Source organism: Ranitomeya variabilis, chromosome 7 (assembly GCF_051348905.1).
Source record: "Ranitomeya variabilis isolate aRanVar5 chromosome 7, aRanVar5.hap1, whole genome shotgun sequence".
NCBI classification, from domain to species: Eukaryota; Metazoa; Chordata; class Amphibia; order Anura; family Dendrobatidae; genus Ranitomeya; species Ranitomeya variabilis.
The window spans coordinates 151,900,575-151,918,605 of record NC_135238.1 but is presented as its reverse complement, the minus strand read 5'-3'; the positions used below and the strand labels follow the sequence as shown (position 1 = coordinate 151,918,605).

Genomic DNA, 18,031 nt, shown 5'->3' with positions numbered 1-18,031 from the left:
AATTTTTTTTTTCCGACATTCTCTTTGCAGTAAAAAAAAACAAAACTTAAAAGAATGAAATAAAAACCCTCAAAAAATTGGTTTTGTGTCTCGTTCTAAAGGGAACTTGTCACGTGAAAAAACACTTAGCCTGCAGATTAGCCCCGTATCTGCTAGTTAATAGCATTCTGAACCTGCCCGATGCCTGCACTGAGAGCCCCGCTGCCAGGAGGAAATGAAATGTATTTTTCCCGGCGGCGCTTGATGTTTATTCATGAGGGTGCAGCCGGCGCAGGTTTAGTCACCTCTCTGTGCATAGAGAGCAGCAGCTGTAACCGCGGCCCTGACACTGACTGACAGCAGCTCAATAGTAGCACCAGTCGTCAGTCATTGTCGGGGGCACGGTTACTACCACCGCTCTCTATGCACTGAGCAGTGACTGAACCCGCGGCGGCTGCACCCCCATGAGTGACTGTCCGACGCTGCCGGGAGGATTAAAGTTAATTTCTTCTCGGCAGCGGGGCTGTCAGTGCAGGCGCCTCTCTGTGTCAGAGCGCTATTAACCTGAGCCTGGTATTGAACCATACCTAAATAGTAAGGGTTCTCCAGTTTTGGCATAACAGTCTGCAGTTGCTTTATGTGACTGCAGACTTGTGAACCCTCACGGCATGCGCTCTGTGGTTTTTCTGGCGCTGGGAACGGGCAGTCATGTGAAAACAAGTATGCGACATGCATCCTCCGGCCACGTTTTGACTTGATGTGCAGGGCCTTGCTCAATACATGTCTAGTCAGGATGTGGCTGGGAGTATGCATGCTGCATGCCTGTTTGCAGTCACGTGACCGGCACCAGAGAATCCTGACAGTGCGTTCTGTGCATCCTGGGAGGATTCACAAGTCTATAGTCACATAGAGTGCCTCCATACTTTTGTGCCAAACCTGGACAACCCCTTTAATGTGTTTTGTAAGCCTGACAATCCTCGCCAGCACTTTCTTGCCGATCTTATGGCAAGTTATTGCCTGCGTCCCTTTGAGCAGTCTGGTAAGTCATCATTGGTGTTTTGTGTAAACTTCTTCTCTGCAGACCTCCATGTCTAAGAATGTACTTACACCGATGACCATACCTATCACCAAATCATCAGGGTCTCGATTTCGGAACAGCGTGGAAGGGCTGAACCAAGAAATTGAAATCATCATTAAGGAAACGGGAGAGAAGGAAGAGCAACTCATGGTAAGTGCTTATTCCTTTCCACTATGGAGCCATACCCCAGTTACTGGTTCTTGATGGTAATTTACAGCTTACCATTGAGAAGGCTCTTTTCACTTTTCTTCGCTGCACATGGAATCAAGAAGCATTTTTATTTTTTTTTAAGTTTTCACCCTCCATATTATGGGTTTATTAAGGAGGGTGGGTTGCTCCAATATTCATCTTGAAGCATATATCCTTGTGGTTTCCCAGCATGGAGACTGTTCAGGCCTTCCTGATGTCAATGGGAACATTACAATGAGTTTCCAGCATCTGCACCCTGAGGTAAGTTGTCGCTGTGTGTGGTATTATTTTACTTTGTGTGTATACTCTCTCTTCTATTGTTTTGTTTTCTTTGGTTGGAGCGCTGAGTGCCATTAACCTGATATATGTTGTCATGTACTTTACCTTACTCTAAGCTATTGATGATCTGGCAGCAGTGCATCGTACCTGCTGTGTAACCATTAGATAACCGATGTTGTATAGTAGCTGCCAATGTTAGCACTAATAAGCCCACCTAATACTAAAAGTTGCCGCCTCTATCATGGCCATATCAATAAATGTTTAGCAGCACATCCTTGACCGGTTTTCTGGCACATCCTTCCAATAGCAGCCATATTAAGTTACACATAATAATAATAAGGCTACCAGTTTGATTTTCTGTACCAGTTCCCCTCGTCAACTGTCATTAAGTGGATGTGTAAAGGTGACGTACACCTTACCCGGCTATTTTGTCCTCTCCCCATTAATGCTGAGCATGCATGTCTTCACAGTTGAGAGTAGGGAACAAAAACTGGGCATGTTGAAATTTTACAGAATCTGACATCCATATACATTGGATAATTGGCGGGGTTTGGTCAACCGTCATCTAATGTGTATGGCACCACTAAGGCAAATGCTTGTCTATTGCACACGTGTGTATACTTATGTATCTGCTCTTGCTGGAAATCGCAAATAGGAATAACGGGCAACTCTGGGGCCATGCGATTGCAGATCACAATTATCTCCCAGCAACATTGCAAAGTAATGATGGTCCATGGGATTGCAGTGCGAACAGTCCCGCAACTCCCTGCTGGTTTTCTGCAGAGTCCCATTTACTGGTGACAGCAGGACAATCTTATGTCATATACACACACATTGCCGCATACTTCTAGCCCAAAAGTAGGGCAACATACTTTCAGAGATGAGTAACAAACTTTTAAGAATACCAGCAAGAAATCAATAGTTACCATAATTTGCTCTGCAGCAGTGCTAAAGTACGTTACTACTAGGGTGATGCCAAACATGGCGGTTGAAGCTCGGGCCGCCTGCGGTCACAGGATTGTGCAGTGATTGGCCATAGTGGTGGAAGGAGTCTTGATCACTTGGCCAGCCACTGTGTATGGCCTCACCCTTAGAGCTAAAAATTAGAGATTTTCTCTTTTTTTTTTTTGGTCACGCCATTGATAAAAATGTTTGCAGGCTGCCTATAGTCCCCAATTTCTCCAATAGTTGTCCCTCAGTTAGATGAAGGGCAGCACCAGAGCTTACTAGGAAATACCAGCTGGCTCCATCTTACTGCATGCAACACTGAGGAGAGTCTGTCTCTTACTGTCTGTAATGACCTGGTATAGGTGATGACAGGAGTATAGTTTTATAGTTTGAAAATCTTGCAGACTTTTCTCAATATGGATATCTGCGTGTTCTTAGTGCAAGAGGACATGTCAGCCAAATCACGTGTCTAGGGGAAGCCATGGATATTGGGGCGATTTTGATCTCTGCGTACCTATTTTGTTCCTTGGTCGTTGTTTCCTACCAACTTATCTCACTCTCCCATACATAAAGAGACTCACCCATATTAATGGAGGAGTTTGGTTTTGGTCAGCAGTAATTTTAGATCAGTGTGGTTCCAGGCGGCACGCTAAGCAGATGGATGTCCATATTGCGAAAAATGACTTAAGGTGACATTCTAGGAAAGCAGAAAACTAATAGAAAGGAAAAGTTGAAGGTCTTGCCTGCAGCAGCCAGGTGGCTCTATTTCCATTTACTGGCTAGGAGCGTCTTCTCCACTTTCCTGCTGCATCAGTTTAGAAAAAAAATTGTCCACCTATTCCAAAATGTAAATTGGCCAAAGCGGGAAGTCAGAAATTCAAGCCATAGCCAGAGATGCTGGTTTTACCTACATAGATATTGGCTGGTATTTGCACAAGTGACAATTTGTCCCCTCCGATTCTAAGAAACCGGTGCTACAATGGTCACCTTAGTCTAAATTGAACACGCCAGCACAAATTCTTTTCCAGCATATTTCCCAGAGGAGCATTGTGGCTTTAAGTCTCCTCATCTCGGCATGCTTAGCATGTCAATCTCTTCAAGGAGAAACAATACTTCTTGGATATAGCACTAATTCTGGGATGACAACCCATATGGCTACTGCTCTAACTTCAGACTCACTGTTATTGGCCATTTTGTGTAGCAATCCTATGACAATGTCTTTGTGTTAATCTTTCATGTTGCCACTAATTAGTTTTCTTCTCTACAGCGGCTGCTTCACCCCATGCATTTTATCCATGTCTCTTTTAACACAGACTTGCTTTATCTGTAGTCTTCTCGGGAGCATGTTATTTGTAGACTTGTTGTTTTGCTAATTGGTTACTTCACAGCCCTGTTTTAGTGTCATGGCAGGTTTGGTGCCCTGGGCTGCAATTACACAAAATACACCCAGAATTGACTTAAAATTACTTTGAGTTTGAATGCTGCATCACTGATTTCCAAAATGATAGCGCACCTATTGCCAGTGTGATATTTCTGACACCATGGACTGTACAAGGGGCCATTCAGATCTGGTGCACCCATATGTCAGAGGTGGACACTTCTGGAAATCAGTAGTGGCTCTGACTTGTCAGACAAACATTATGTTGGCTGGAAGTAAAAATTTGACAAAAGCCAATAGACCAACCTACTTGTCAGTATGCAATAGCTGAACCCTGCACATAAGACACATACCTAATATACCCAACATCAAAATCAGTACAATGGAGAGATGTACCTCCAGAGGTGATAGCCGCCTTGTTTCTTGTATGTCACTACTGTGTCAGCAGTTACATGCCTGTGTAATGGCAGATATGTATACATGCACACATCCATGGGGATGTTAGTTCACCTAATGTTTTTATGAAATGTCATCATGGAGCAGCTTTATGCTCTGGGCATGTAACGCCATGTAATAAGCCTGAGAAGACAAGAGAAAGCATTGTGCAGTTTTCATGCACTTTATATAGCATTTCTGTTAGCTCGTGGCCTTCTACAACTAGTCAAATGATCTAAAACTTAGTGATAATAGGGTTAAATGATTCTGCAGCTCAGGTTAATGTAAGTTATCTCTTTTTACATTATGCCAGCAGATTTTAGGAACAGGAAGATGGGTGTTGATTATGTATCGCTTCTCTTTGTAACTCCTGCAGCCAATATTAATGAGAACTTCACCATTTAAAGGGGTTATCCGCCTTTACCAAATAGAATAATGTATGGCAGGGGGCACATACTCACATGTGCTCCTGTGCCATTCTCTGTGGAGTCCCTTTTGACACATCTTCCAATGGCGGGCATTACCCGTGATTCCCTTGCTCTGCTTATGACGCGCCCTCCCTTTCTAGTCTTCTCCACGTCACCTGCCTTTCTCCTGTGCGTCCTCTTACAGATCAGTGATGGCTCCTGGTGTGGTATGGAGGTCAGTAATAGTATAGATATTTCGCACCTGATTAGTGATGTTTCCTTTTCTCGGTGCTGTGAGTGCTGGGAAATGGGGCACGATGCGAATACTGTGTGGCATTAATGGGGGGGGGGGGGGAAGTACAGTGAGTGCGCACATGTGACGGGATTACAGAGCATTGATGCCAATTATCTTCCTGCCACTAACCATATCCGTAAGTGGGAGAAATATTGGCCACTGTTACATATTATTTCTAAAGGCTGGATAACCCCTTTAATGTATGGAGTGTAACAGTCTGTCATGTTTAGTGTGAAAAATTTCTTTTTCTTTTTTTTTTAATCTAGCAAAGAAAATTATCCGCGTAATGTATTTCCTTTCTTTTCTCCCCTTTTTGTTTTGTATATGTTTTTATATTTTATAGCCACAAGATATTCCAGATGGACACCGCGCTCCCCCACCTCTTTCTCTAAGAAGTGTAGATACTCAGACGCCCGGAGGAAATGACCGTGGAAGCAACAACAGCAGCCGCTCCCAATCCATATCTCCTGCTTCATTCATTACCATATCAAATGAGTGCAGCGAGGAGAGCCCATGTACAGTGGAGGACACCCGCACCGACCCCAGAGACAAGGGTAATGCCTGAGCTTCTAATTCCTTCTGGTCACGTAGAGTAACGTGAGATAATGTTAGGTGGATGGAGAGGAAAGTATGTAGGGATGCATCACCAACTAGTAAAGCCAAGTTGTCAATTCAGGACTTTCTAGGAGGAGAAGCGAGGGAACGACACAAAGCAGAGCTCTAAGAAAAGGTGCTTCAGAATTTCTAGATTACACATCTTCTCTTCTGGGTTTTCTTCTTTCAGGCTAAAGTGTTGATGGGTCCAGCGCTGTGTCTCCACCACTCTGAGCCTGCGGGCAGGTTTCCTGAAAGAGGGAAAACCCATTTAAGACTGTATTGGGTCTGCATTATTAATTAGAGGAGGATTTCTTAAATGTATTCTCCTCTCAACGCCACTCTGAACTTGGTGAAGCCTGGACCTCTACAATGGTCAGAATCAAAATGTGGCTTTTTTCATATTAATCTTACGAATTATGAGATATTATACACACCAAGCAAAATCAAGCTCCATGCCTAAATGCAGCCAACTACCTCCTTTTGTACAAGACTTCTGCATTAGTAGCATGCAGGAAATACTGCAGGCTGATGTTACGGCAAGTGTCACCTCTTTACTATTCTTCTAGAATCCTGCACTCTGGCTCGGTGGGCACAGCTATTACAGACATAAACAGGAAATTAATTCTCTCTGTGACAAAACTGTTGATATGAATCACACAACTGAAACTTACATAATTTTTATGCTTCGTCTACCTATAAATGTATATATTAATTTCCAGTTTGTCAGTCCTTTGGTGGTGTAACATATATCTGTAATAGCCGTGCCCATCGAGCCTGAGTGCAGGATACTAGAATAGTACAGAGATGACACTTGCTCGTACTGTCAGTGGGCAGTATTCCCTGCGTGCTACTACCGTAGAAGTCTTGTAGAAAGCTTGCAGAAAATGGGGTAGTTTGCTACATTTAGGTAGAGGTAGAGACGGTAGGTTTTATTAATATTTATGGTATGTTTGTTCTACTCCTATATAATTCTTCTATAATCTGGACTTCTAACACTTCGCTTGACATGTTCAGGTTGTTCTAATTTTGAGGTGATCCAGTTGCTAATAGCAATGATTTATTCCCACAGAGAATGGAAATCACTCTCCGTTTCCCAAGTATGCTACATCTCCAAAACCGAACAATAGCTATATGTTCAAGCGGGAGCCACCTGAAGGTTGCGAAAGAGTTAAAGTATTTGAGGAAAGCCTGTAAGTGTAATCATTTCTCTATTCTAAATGTGTTGTCCGATTCCTACATATTTCCATATGCTGTATTTGGCATGCTGGATGTGTAGGGGAAGAAGGGGATTATCGCATCATAAGCATAAAGAGGGAGAATGGACATGCACCCATGAATTGGGTTCAGCCCTCACTCGAGTGAATATAGAGTGGGTGCAGAAAGTGTCCAGGCCCCTTTAAATTTTTCACTTTGTTTCATTGCAGCCATTTGGCAAACTCAAAGTTCATTTTTTTCTCATTAATGTACACTCTGCACCCCATCTTCTCTGAAAAAAACAGAAATGAAGTAATTTTTGCAAATTTATTAAAAAAGAAAAACTGAAATATCACATGGTCATAAGTATTCAGACCCTTTGCTCAGTATTGAGTAGGAGCACCTGTTTGAGCTAGTACAGCCATAAGTCGTCTTGGGAATGATGCAACAAGTTTTTCACACCTGGATTTGGGGATCCTCTGCCATTCTTCCTTGCAGATCCTCTCCAGTTCCATAAGGTTGGATGGTGAACGTTGGTGGACAGCCATTTTCAGGTCTCTCCAGAGATGCTCAATTGGGTTTAGGTCAGGGCTCTGGCTGGGGGTTATTGTCTTGTTGGAAGGTGAGTACTCTGGAAGAGGTTTTCATCCAGGATATCTCCTAGTACTTTGCCGCATTCATGTTTCCTTCAATGACAACCAGTTGTCCTGTCCCTGCAACTCAAAAACACCCCCATAGTATGATGCTGCCACCACCATGTTTCACTGTTGGGATTGTATTGGGCGGGTGATGAGAAGTGCCTGGTTTTCTCCACACATACCGCTTAGAATTCTCACCAAAAAGGTCTATCTTAATCTCATCAGACCAGAGAATCTGATTTCTCATAGTCTGTGAGTCCTTCGTGTGTTTTTTTAGCAAACTCTATGCAGGCTTTCATATGTCTTGCACTGAGTAGAGCGCTGCTATATAGAATATTGCTCACTAGATAATACTTAGTAAAAGTGCCTAGTGCTAGAATAAATAAAAAGCATTATCATGGGAGCCAATTCATAATAATACTCAGAACACAGTATAGAATACTTATAAAGTGCCAAGTGCTAAAGGTACCTTGTTAAACAATGCTGCCTACAACCACAAACCTCATTTTACTTGCGTAAATATTAGTCCTGGTCTGGATATCCCTCAGCTACCCAGACAGCGCCGTTTCGCCATATTGGACATGCCCCCTGTTGAGGAAGCCAATACGGCGAAATGACGTAGTTATGAAAACTTCAGTGTGCATAACTATTTACCCACCTAAAGTCGGTACTTTGTAGACGTGCCTTTTGCAGCAATTACAGCTGCAAGTCACTTTAAATAAGTGTCTGAACATTCCACATGTTTGCACTGGGATTTTTGCCTGTTCCTCAAGACAAAACTGCTCCACCTCCTTCAAGTTAGATTGTTTTCTCTGGTGAAAAGCAATCTTCAAGTCTGACCACAGATTTTCAATTGGATTAAGGTCTGGGCTTAAACATTTAAAGGTTTCCCCTTAAACCACTTGAGTATTGCATTAGCAGTATGCTTTAGGTTATTGTCTTGTTGGAAGATGAACCTCCGTCTCCGTTTCAAATCACTGACAGACTGAAACAGGTTTTTCTCAAGACTATACCTGTGTTTTGCACCATACATTTTTCCCTTGACATGGACCATTTTCCCTGTCTCTGCTTAATGAAAACATCCCCTTAGCATGATGCTGTCACCACCATATTTCACTGTGGGTGGGGATGGTGTTCTTGGCGTGATGAGTGGTGTTGGTTTGGCGCCAGACATAGCGTTTACCTTGGTAGCCAAAATGTTCAATTTTGGTCTTATCTTACCACCTCACCTTCCTCTATACTTTTGGGAAGTCTCCACATGGCTTTTGGCAAACTCAAAATGAGTGTTAAAATTTTTGTGTGTAAGTAAAGGCTTTTTTTTCTGTCCACTCTTCCATAAAGGCCACCTCTATGAAGTGTATGGCTTATTGTGGTCGTATGGACAGATACTCCAGTCTCTGCTTGGGAACCCCTTCAGGGTTACCTTTGGTCTTTGTGATTCCACTCTGATTAATGCCCTCCTTGACCTGGCTTAGAGTTTTGGTAGCAGGCCCTCTGTTGGCAGGTTTGTTGTGGTACCATGTTCTTTCCATTTGGTGATAATGGATTTGATGGCGCTCCAGGAGATCATCAGAGATTGAGATATTTTTTTATGACCCACCTCTGACTTGGACTTCCCAACAACTTTGTTTTGTTTGGAGATCTCCTTGGTCTTCATTGTGTTTGGTTAGTGGTACCTCTTGCCTCTGTGATCTTTTAGAAAAAGTGTGTATATACTGACAGACATGTGACACTTAAATTGCACACAGGTGGACTTCTTTTTTACTAAGCATGTGACCTATGAAGGTATTTGCTTGCACCAGAAATGGCATGAGTGGGAGGAGGGTGTTCAGCGGTGTGGTGGATTCTGGGCTTTCAGAAAATGTTGGAAGTCCCCTCTCTTTCCATCCTTTTAACTGCAGAGGACTTTGGGAAAATGGCCGCCGGAGGAAGTCTACCGCAGTGAAAAGAATGGGAAGTTCGGAACTCTTAACATTTTCTGAAATCCCGGAGCCCGCCACCGCCAAACACCCCCTACTCTTAGCCCTGGGCCTGTAGTATCTCCTGCTGCCACCACCAGCTTTACTTCTAATTAATCCCGGTAAGCTACCGTAAAAGTGGACTGTGGGGCATCTTCAGCATGTAAGCTTTGGGATATTGCAAATAATTATCTGGCATGACATATAATAACTTATAAAAAAAAAACGCACATTCAGATTAATCCAACACTAATGTCTGACAGAAAGGTAACCAGTAGCTGGTGATCTCCACGTCTAGCTAGCTGCTCCTGTGCATTACACTGTTGACTTTGTATGAGCTGCTTTAGGCTTTTAGTGGATGAGTTTTAAACAGCAGTAGTCTGTGTAGGAACCGGGCCAAAGTAATATCTGAAACACATTTCCCGTTGATTAATCCTGTTCAATAAATCTGATCACTTGGAATGGGAAAAAAGGAGATTTCCAGATTTATAACATTACATGTTGAAAAAAATAAAAAGGGTGTGCATGCTGTATGCATTATATTCAGACTGAATGTAACATCTGCACATGTTTTTTGCAGGCCAAAGCCGTTACACGAAATTCCTCCTTTCTATTGCCCCGACAAGAACAAAGTGAACTTTATCCCAAAGAGTGGATCTGCCTTCTGCCTTGTCAGCATACTCAAGCCTCTTCTGCCAAATCAGGAAATTGCTTTTAAAGGCTCCAGCCACACCCTGACTGTTCCTTCTGGTATCCCTCCTGCATTAGTTCAGAATTTTAGCATGGCCTCTATATCCTCAAATATAGAACAAGAACGTAATTCTCGTGGTACTAATACTCTTGCCTCTCCCATGTCTCTGCTGCACCCTACCGGCCAGATTGATGAAGAGGAGGATTAGGGGCCGGTGTGAACGCTCTCCTGGAGATCTGCACTTATTATAGAGACTCTAGATGCAGTATTGTCATAAGCTGGCCATATTATTATTCTGCTGTAAGATGGACAGCATGCCTTACCATTGTTGGTATTGAAATCGGTAATTGATCTGCTCCTTGTCTGATACTAGAGAGGGCTTTCAGTTTTAGCTCATTACTACATGTTTTCTTCTGTATTTAAGTAACTGCTGCTGTGGTTGTAAATGGGTAACTAGTAAGGAATACTGTGTCTGTATTCCCACGATATGGCCAATTGCTGTTATAAATCAATTATTGGACTTTTATTTAACCCTTGTGATAATGCCGCCATGGCTAAAGGTCCAGGGAGGGACAGACTTCAGCTATCCAGTTGTTGCAGAGCTGCACTTTGTGAAGTGTATGGCTGACATGACTGGTTGGCTGTCATTATCCCACACGGTAGGGGAAGAGGAATGTATCATGATGTAACCATAGTGAAGGTGGTGTCAAATCATATTTTTTTCTATCATGCATGGGCATAAATTCTGAATATGTTAAGAAAGTGAGGAAACATTGTTTTCATTGGTTGTAGTATTTCCTATGAGTTTCAGCTGTTTTCCAGCTGTGGGGACCAAACATGGTAAAACAGTTCAGTGGGCTCCGTGCCCCCTGATTAGGAATGGTAACGTGTATATAAAAGACAAAGACGACAATAGATGATTAGTATTTGTGGTATATGGCATTGTATGTGGCTGCTGCATTATCGGTGTATTCTGGTTGGAAACCTAGATTCATACACTGATTTACATATGTATATTTGTTTTGTTTTATTTTATATTTTATTTTAACCATATAAAGGCGCCTTTTATTCAAATATGATGTTGAATAGTTTACAGGTAATTTTATATGCCGGGAAGCATTGGTTCTAATACAGACACCTCAGCTAAGCCTGTACTATGTATCCTGGCATTCCCTCTTAGACAGCTGCCTGAGAACCTCTTCAGATTGACCTTTTCAGCTATCTGAGCACATGTTCATTAGTATTAAGCTCGTTCTTTGCTGTAGAGGGAACTGGCCACCAGTGTTGTATATGATGTGGATGACATGGGGGGCTTCCCTGTATTGCCGGTCTTTTCACTCCCTTTCTTTAGGTACGTTCACATTTCCAAGCAGCACTGCTATCAAATGTGGAAAACCTTGTTTGCTTTGGTTCTGCTACATTGTCTGTTCCCTCTTTAGAAAATTGTTCAGCATAAAATCCAGAAAAGCTTGGAAATAGACAGTCCGGGCCCATTGATTCAGGGGGTCGGCTCTCTGACTTTGCCTGGATTCTTACTATATGCAAATAGGGAGTGTCCTATCTATGAAGCCAAACCAGGCCGAGAGAAGCCAGGTGAGACATTTGGTGGACATGACTCCTCTTGCCGTGCTTGTTTTACAAGCTATGCATTTTTTCTAAGACCTTCTTGTGACGAGAGCCGGTCTGGATTTCTTGCTGCCACTTTGGGAAGCCTAAAATTTGCTGACAAGTTCCCTATAGGCAGTTCTAGAAACCATTGGGGAAACCACCAGTAATAAGACATGATATGGTGTAGAAGACAAGTATCTCCTTACTGTTTTTTTTTTTTTGTCTCATTCAACACAAGTTAACATTGCCTTCTGTTAAGAACGCCAGAGGCCAACATGATGTATACAGTGTTAGAATCCAGTAGAAGGCCAAGGCTTTCAGATGACCTGTACATGTAGAATCTGCTGCCAGTGTGTGCAATTGTTTGGCTGATATCTGTTGATGCAATCCCAAAGATTGTCATAAAGTTGTTAAAACTTTAACTCCTGTGCCTAACTTGCAGGATAAGGATCGGCCTGCATGTCAGACCTACATCAGGCTAATGCTGTTTACACAAATATGGCAACGACTTTTGGTTCGAACTTCCCTCGGATAAGAGGGATATCAGGAAACTTGTATGCATTATTATATTTTGTGATTTTTGTTTTAAACAAATCCCTTTTACATTTATTTTATAGCAATAACTCTTGTTTCAAGAGTGAATGAACTGCACCAGCCTTTAAAGCATCAGTTTTAAAGAAAAAAAAATCTTTTTACACTGTAGCCCAAGAATGGAATGAGCAGTTTGTGTGTAAGTCACTATGTATCAAACATGGTGAAATGTGACTATTGGACTTAAGTTAATAAAACTCTACTTGAAAGTGTGCCGCATCTCTTTATTTTGTATTTAATTGCATTTAGCTTTTTAAGGTAGCCCTAGCAAAGTGTGACTTGCAGGCCACATCTGGCCATAAGGAAGTTCCTATCGGGCCCGCAGACCAGGACAACCAAAGGGCTGGACACAGTGGCGTATCACCTAACTCACCGTCTTAATTTTACTGTTATCTGCATCCTCAGAATTCTGCCACACTTGACTGTTCCATCATTCACTCTGTGCGAATGAGTCTCTGCTAACCAGGTGCTATGAAGTCACACGATTGAGCCTGCTGTGCAGAGTTTCACAGCAGGTGTGATCTGGTGTACAGAGCTGAGCAGAATATCAGAGGGAACAGCGTAAGGTGAGTAGTTCTATCAGTCAGTACTTGGATAAGGGCCCATCATACTGTGAGGGGCTGTGGAGACATAATACAATGTGGGTGATGACATGCTGTGGTGAGGTGCTAGGGGGACATAATACTGTGTGGGACATCATATTGTGTTGATGGGCTGTGGGGACATAACACTGTGGGCAGAAGTGACATCTTACTGTGTGAGGGGCTGCGTGGACATCATATTTGTATGGGGGGTTATACTACTGTGTGATGGAACTGTGGGGACATACGTACGTGTGTGTGTGGGGAAAGGGGGAACATAATACTTTCAGGGACTGTGAGGGGATAGTATACTGTGGATATGCCATAAATGTCTTTCATGAGACCATTTCTTTAACCCCGTAAGCATTGAGCGAATTTTGGCTTTTGTGATCAGCACCTTTTTAAAAAAAAACAAAAAACAAAACATGACGTGTCTATGGAGTGCTTCAACATATCCCAGTGATTTTTAAGAATTTTTCTCCTTCGCCTCATTGGGGGACACAGGACCATGGGTGTTATGCTGCTGCCACTAGGAGGCTGACACTAAGTAGACACAAAAAGATAAGCTCCTCATCTGCTGTATACACCACAAACACTGGCAGCCAAACCAGTTCAAGCTTAGTGACAGTAGGAGGCACATGTGTTCGGATCTTCAGACCACATCTATAGCTTTCTTATTTTATTTTTCTTCAACATCTTCAAAGGATTACAGGGGGCGACGGATCCCTTAAGGGCTCCGCTCTCCCCAAACTTACAACAGGCGGGAACATGGAGTGTCGCCTCCACGTACCCCCCTTGCATCGTTTTCTACGGCATACCTGAGGTTTTTTTAGGTGCGACGGGTCCCTTCAGGGCACCGCTCTCCCCACACCTAGAACAGATGGGAACATGGAGTGTCTCCTCCATGTTCCCCCCCCCCCCCCCCCTGCATCCAGGCCCTTTCCGCTTCACGTAAACCAGCCCAGACCAACAGCCCTGACCCATCCTCGGGGAGTTAACTCCTTGAATGCCCAGAGGCACTTATGGCGTCCATGCGGCCTCCACTGCATCGCTACTGACTGAACAGCGGCGATGGAAGGCGGATGGTCCCTCTCCTCCTCTGTCAAAGGGATGGTGGATAGAGGTGTCCCTGCACCGTCCAAGCTGCAGCTGACCTGTATGGCAGGATCGCTTTCACAGTCCGGGTCCTGTGCTGTGGCGGTTTCCATACTGGTAGTTAAGTGTGGGCCCGGGACTCGGTACGGCATTTGCATCGGCACTGGTGGAGGGCTTCTGCAACAGCGCTTTAAGCGCTATCACCCATGGCCTCCCCTGGGCGCGTTCCGGCCAGCGTACAAAATTTAGGCCCTGACTTGGGCCTATTTTAGGCCGCAACTTGAAGCTCCACCCCTTTCTATGACATCGTGGCGGAGCGTCGCCCATTTTATGATGTCGTGGTGCCAGCTCCGCCCTCTTGGCGTGTCTCGCACACTGCGAGACTTCCCCGTGCAATTCTCGGCGGCCATCTTTCCTCGCCTGCCGCATATCCACACATGGTCACACACGGCACTCCCCACGGTCCCTCTGCAATTCCAGACACAGCAGACTCAACAGGCCGGCTCCCTACTCGTACAGCCTGCCTGTACTTCACCAGGAGGACCGCTCACTCAGGGCCACAGGACCGGGGTAAGATCTCTGGGCTGTGCTTTATACAACTCATTAGCCTTTCTCTGCAATAGTCACTGGGCCTTACAACACACTATCCTCCCTATTGTAGCATATCAGAAGGATCAGGGACATTCTGGGGTACACCATGTCACTCTAAGACATCCAAAAAGGCTAACAAAACAGAGTTTTTCCTCTCTTGTACCACCTGCCAGCCAGTCTGTGTTACCACGGGGACAGAGTATGCCACTCTGCAAGGCCTGTGATCCCAAGTGTGCCTAGGAGCCCTCTGCCGCCACCGAACTCTGTGTACCTAGTCCCACTGAGTGGGCATTGTCACTGTCGCAGTCCATGGCTTCTCTGACTAAAGCAATTGAGTCCCTTCAAGATCCTGCCACGGGTCGGGGCATTTGCCTTAGAAGGTTTCTCGACCACACGGGAACTGTCGGCCAGAAAGGGCAGTTCTCAGTCAAAAACTCCACAGCCATCTCAGAAACGGATCCATAGCATGTCTCCCGGGCCCTCTCGCGCCTCTGCATCTATGAGCTATGAGCTCTGTTTCCCGCTCCCCCTCACCTGCGGTTCGTAATAACCAGGACTCTATGAGTCCAATACCGATATGCCGCTTGTTCTAGATTCTCCGGATTATCAGGCGACGGTGGATAGTCTCATTGAGGCCGTCAACCAGACTTTGAAGATTGACGAGGACTCTAATTCCATCCCGGATCACGCGGTGTCCTTCAAGAGGACCAAACGCTCTCATAGGGTCTTTCCAACAGCCCGAATTTCAGGACATAGTTCAGTGGCATAGGGAGTGACCAGACAAAACTCTTTGTAGGTTAGAAGCCGCTTTAAGCAAGATATCCATTTTCATCAGATCTGTGGAAGGAATGGGCTGAATCTCCTCCAGTTGAATCACTCCTGTCTACCAAAACCCTCCTATCCTTGCCAGATGGTTCTTCCATTAACGATCCCACGGCCCCAATGAGCACTGTGGCTCAGAGAATGGCGAGCGGACTCTGCCTCTAAAAAAAAAAATCCCTCACGTCTCTGCCTTACCAGAGCAGTTGTTTATTTGGAAAGAAGCTGGATCAGATTATCTCAGACGCCACAGGAGGAAAAAGTAAATTCCTCCCCCAGCAGAGGACTAGACGACCATTTAGTCAGCATCAGCAGACGCGTTTCCGTTCCTTTCACAGCAATCCCATTTGGTCCAATACAGCTACCTCTTCAGGCTCGGAGACGGGACCCCCCAGGTTTCATATAAGTCCAATCAGTCGTGGAAGATCCGTCCCAAACAATCCAGATCTAAGGGAGCGAGGTCCCATAGATTCTTGGCGCTCAATGACTTGCAGCATTACCCGGTCGACTCCAGCAGAGTAGGCAGCCATCTACTCCTATTTCGCCATACCTGGCTCTCAGTCATTCATGACGAATGGGTCAGGGACCTAGTGTCTTCCGGTTACAAAATAGAATTTTTTTCCTTCCCTCAAGCACGGTTTTTTCCCTCTCTTCCCCCCAAAATAGAGGCGCAGGCACAGTCCTTCTACCGAGCCATCGGTTCGCTACGACAAAACTGAGTCATTATTCCGGTCCCAGAAAACAAGAGGTTTGAGGGGTTCTACTCAAACATATTCGTGGTTCCGAAGAAGGATGGGACTGTGTGGCCCATTCTGGACCTGAAGCTCCTAAACAAGTTTATCAAGGTCCGGCACTTCAGGATGGAATCCCTCCGTTCTCTCATCACTTCGATGGAGAAGGGGGAGTTCCTAGCATCCATTGACATTTGGGATGCTTACCTGCATATCCCGAGTTTTCCCCCTCACCAAAGATTCCTGCATTTTGCAGTCCGTGAGGAACATTTCCAGTTTACAGCTTTGCCCTTCGGCTTCGCCATCGCTCCCAGAGTGTTTATGGCGGCCGTCATGTCCATTCTGCACTCTCAGGGTGTGGTCGTTTTGCCATACCTAGACGACCTTCTAGTCAAGGGCCCGTCTTTCCAAGCATGCGCGGAGCGTGTCCGTATCACTTTGGTCACACTCCCTTGGGTTGGCTGATAAACTTAGACAAATCTTCCCCTGTCCCAGCTCAGTAGATTTCCTTTTTAGGAAATACTTTTCTAGCAGCCTGGCACATGAACCTGTTCTCTCTCGACCAGCTGTGCCGCTTGTCCCCGCAGGTCAAGCAGGCGCTCAGGTTGTTGGCCTTGCGGTCGTCCCTCACCCAGGGGAAATCTTTCCTTCTGGTCCAATGGCTGGTGGATGCGTTTATTTGCAAAAACGGAAACTTGGCAAAAATTGCGCAATTTTAAAATTTTGAATTTTCATGCCCTTAAATCAGAGATGTCACACAAATTAGTTAATAACATTTCTCACATGTTTACAGCACAATTTTTTTTTTGTTAGGAAGTTAAGTTAATCCCTTAATCCCATATGACGTACTATCCCGTCAAGGTGACCTGGGACTTAATTGCCAGTGACGGGTAGTACGTCATATGGGGGGAGCGCGGCCGATCGCGGCCGGGTGTCAGCTGACTATCACAGCTGACATCCGGCACTATGTGCCAGGAGCGGTCACGGACCGCCCCCGGCACATTAACCCCCGGCACACTGCGATCAAACATGATCGCAGTGTACCGGCGGTACAGGGAAGCATCACGCAGGGAGGGGGCTCCCTGCGTGCTTCCCTGAGACGATCGGTACGAGGCGATGTACTCACCTGGTACCGAGCGTCTCCTCCCTGCAGTCCCCGGATCCAAAATGGCCGCGGGGCTGCATCCGGGTACTGCAGGGAGTACATCTGGGTCCACAGCAGGTGCTGGTAAGCCTGCAGCGCTGTCAGTCAGATCGCTGATTTGACAGAGTGCTGTGCAAACTGTCAGATCAGCGATCTGTAATGTTGCCCCCTGGGACAAAGTAAAAAAGTAAAAAAAAAAATTCCACGTGTAAAAAAAAAATAAAAAAAATTACAAAATAAATTCCTAAATAAAGAAAAAAAAATATTATTCCCATAAATACATTTCTTTAAATAAAAAAAAACAATAAAAGTACACATATTTAGTATCGCCGCGTCCGTAACGATCCAACCTATAAAACTGTTCCACTAGTTAACCTTCAGTGTACACCGTAAGAAAAGAGAGCCAAAAAACGCTTTATTATCATACCGCTGAACAAAAAGTGGAATAACACGCGATCAAAAAGATGGATATAAATAAACATGGTACCGCTGAAAACGTCATCTTGTCCCGCAAAAAACAAACTGCCATTCAGCATCATAAGCAAAAAAATAAAAAAGTTATAGTCCTCAGAATAAAGCGATGCCAAAATAATTATTTTTTCTATAAAATATCTTTTATCGTATAAAAGCGCCAAAACACAAAAAAATGATATAAATGAGGTATCGCTGTAATCGTACTGACCCGATGAATAAAACTGCTTTATCAATTTTACCAAAAGTGGAATGGTATAAACGCCTCCCCCAAAAGAAATTCATTAATAGCTGGTCATTCTGCCTCACAAAAATCGGAATAAAAATCGATGAA

At 44.5% G+C, this 18,031-nt stretch overlaps 1 protein-coding gene across 2 annotated transcripts in view; it reads left to right on the top strand.

The window, feature by feature from the left end:
• The window catches only part of FAM117B (family with sequence similarity 117 member B), a 55,503-nt gene extending 43,026 nt beyond the window's left edge, over positions 1–12,477 (top strand). The window contains exons 5-9 of one of the 2 annotated variants that reach the window (XM_077272079.1): positions 1,061–1,207; positions 1,436–1,507; positions 5,332–5,542; positions 6,655–6,775; positions 9,956–12,477. In XM_077272079.1, the coding sequence (XP_077128194.1) occupies positions 1,061–1,207; positions 1,436–1,507; positions 5,332–5,542; positions 6,655–6,775; positions 9,956–10,274 (870 nt within the window). In that variant the 3' untranslated portion in view covers positions 10,275–12,477. The remainder of the gene's footprint in view (positions 1–1,060; positions 1,208–1,435; positions 1,508–5,331; positions 5,543–6,654; positions 6,776–9,955) is intronic. The other variant, XM_077272080.1, reaches the window with a different exon arrangement.
• Positions 12,478–18,031: the final 5,554 nt, after the last annotated feature.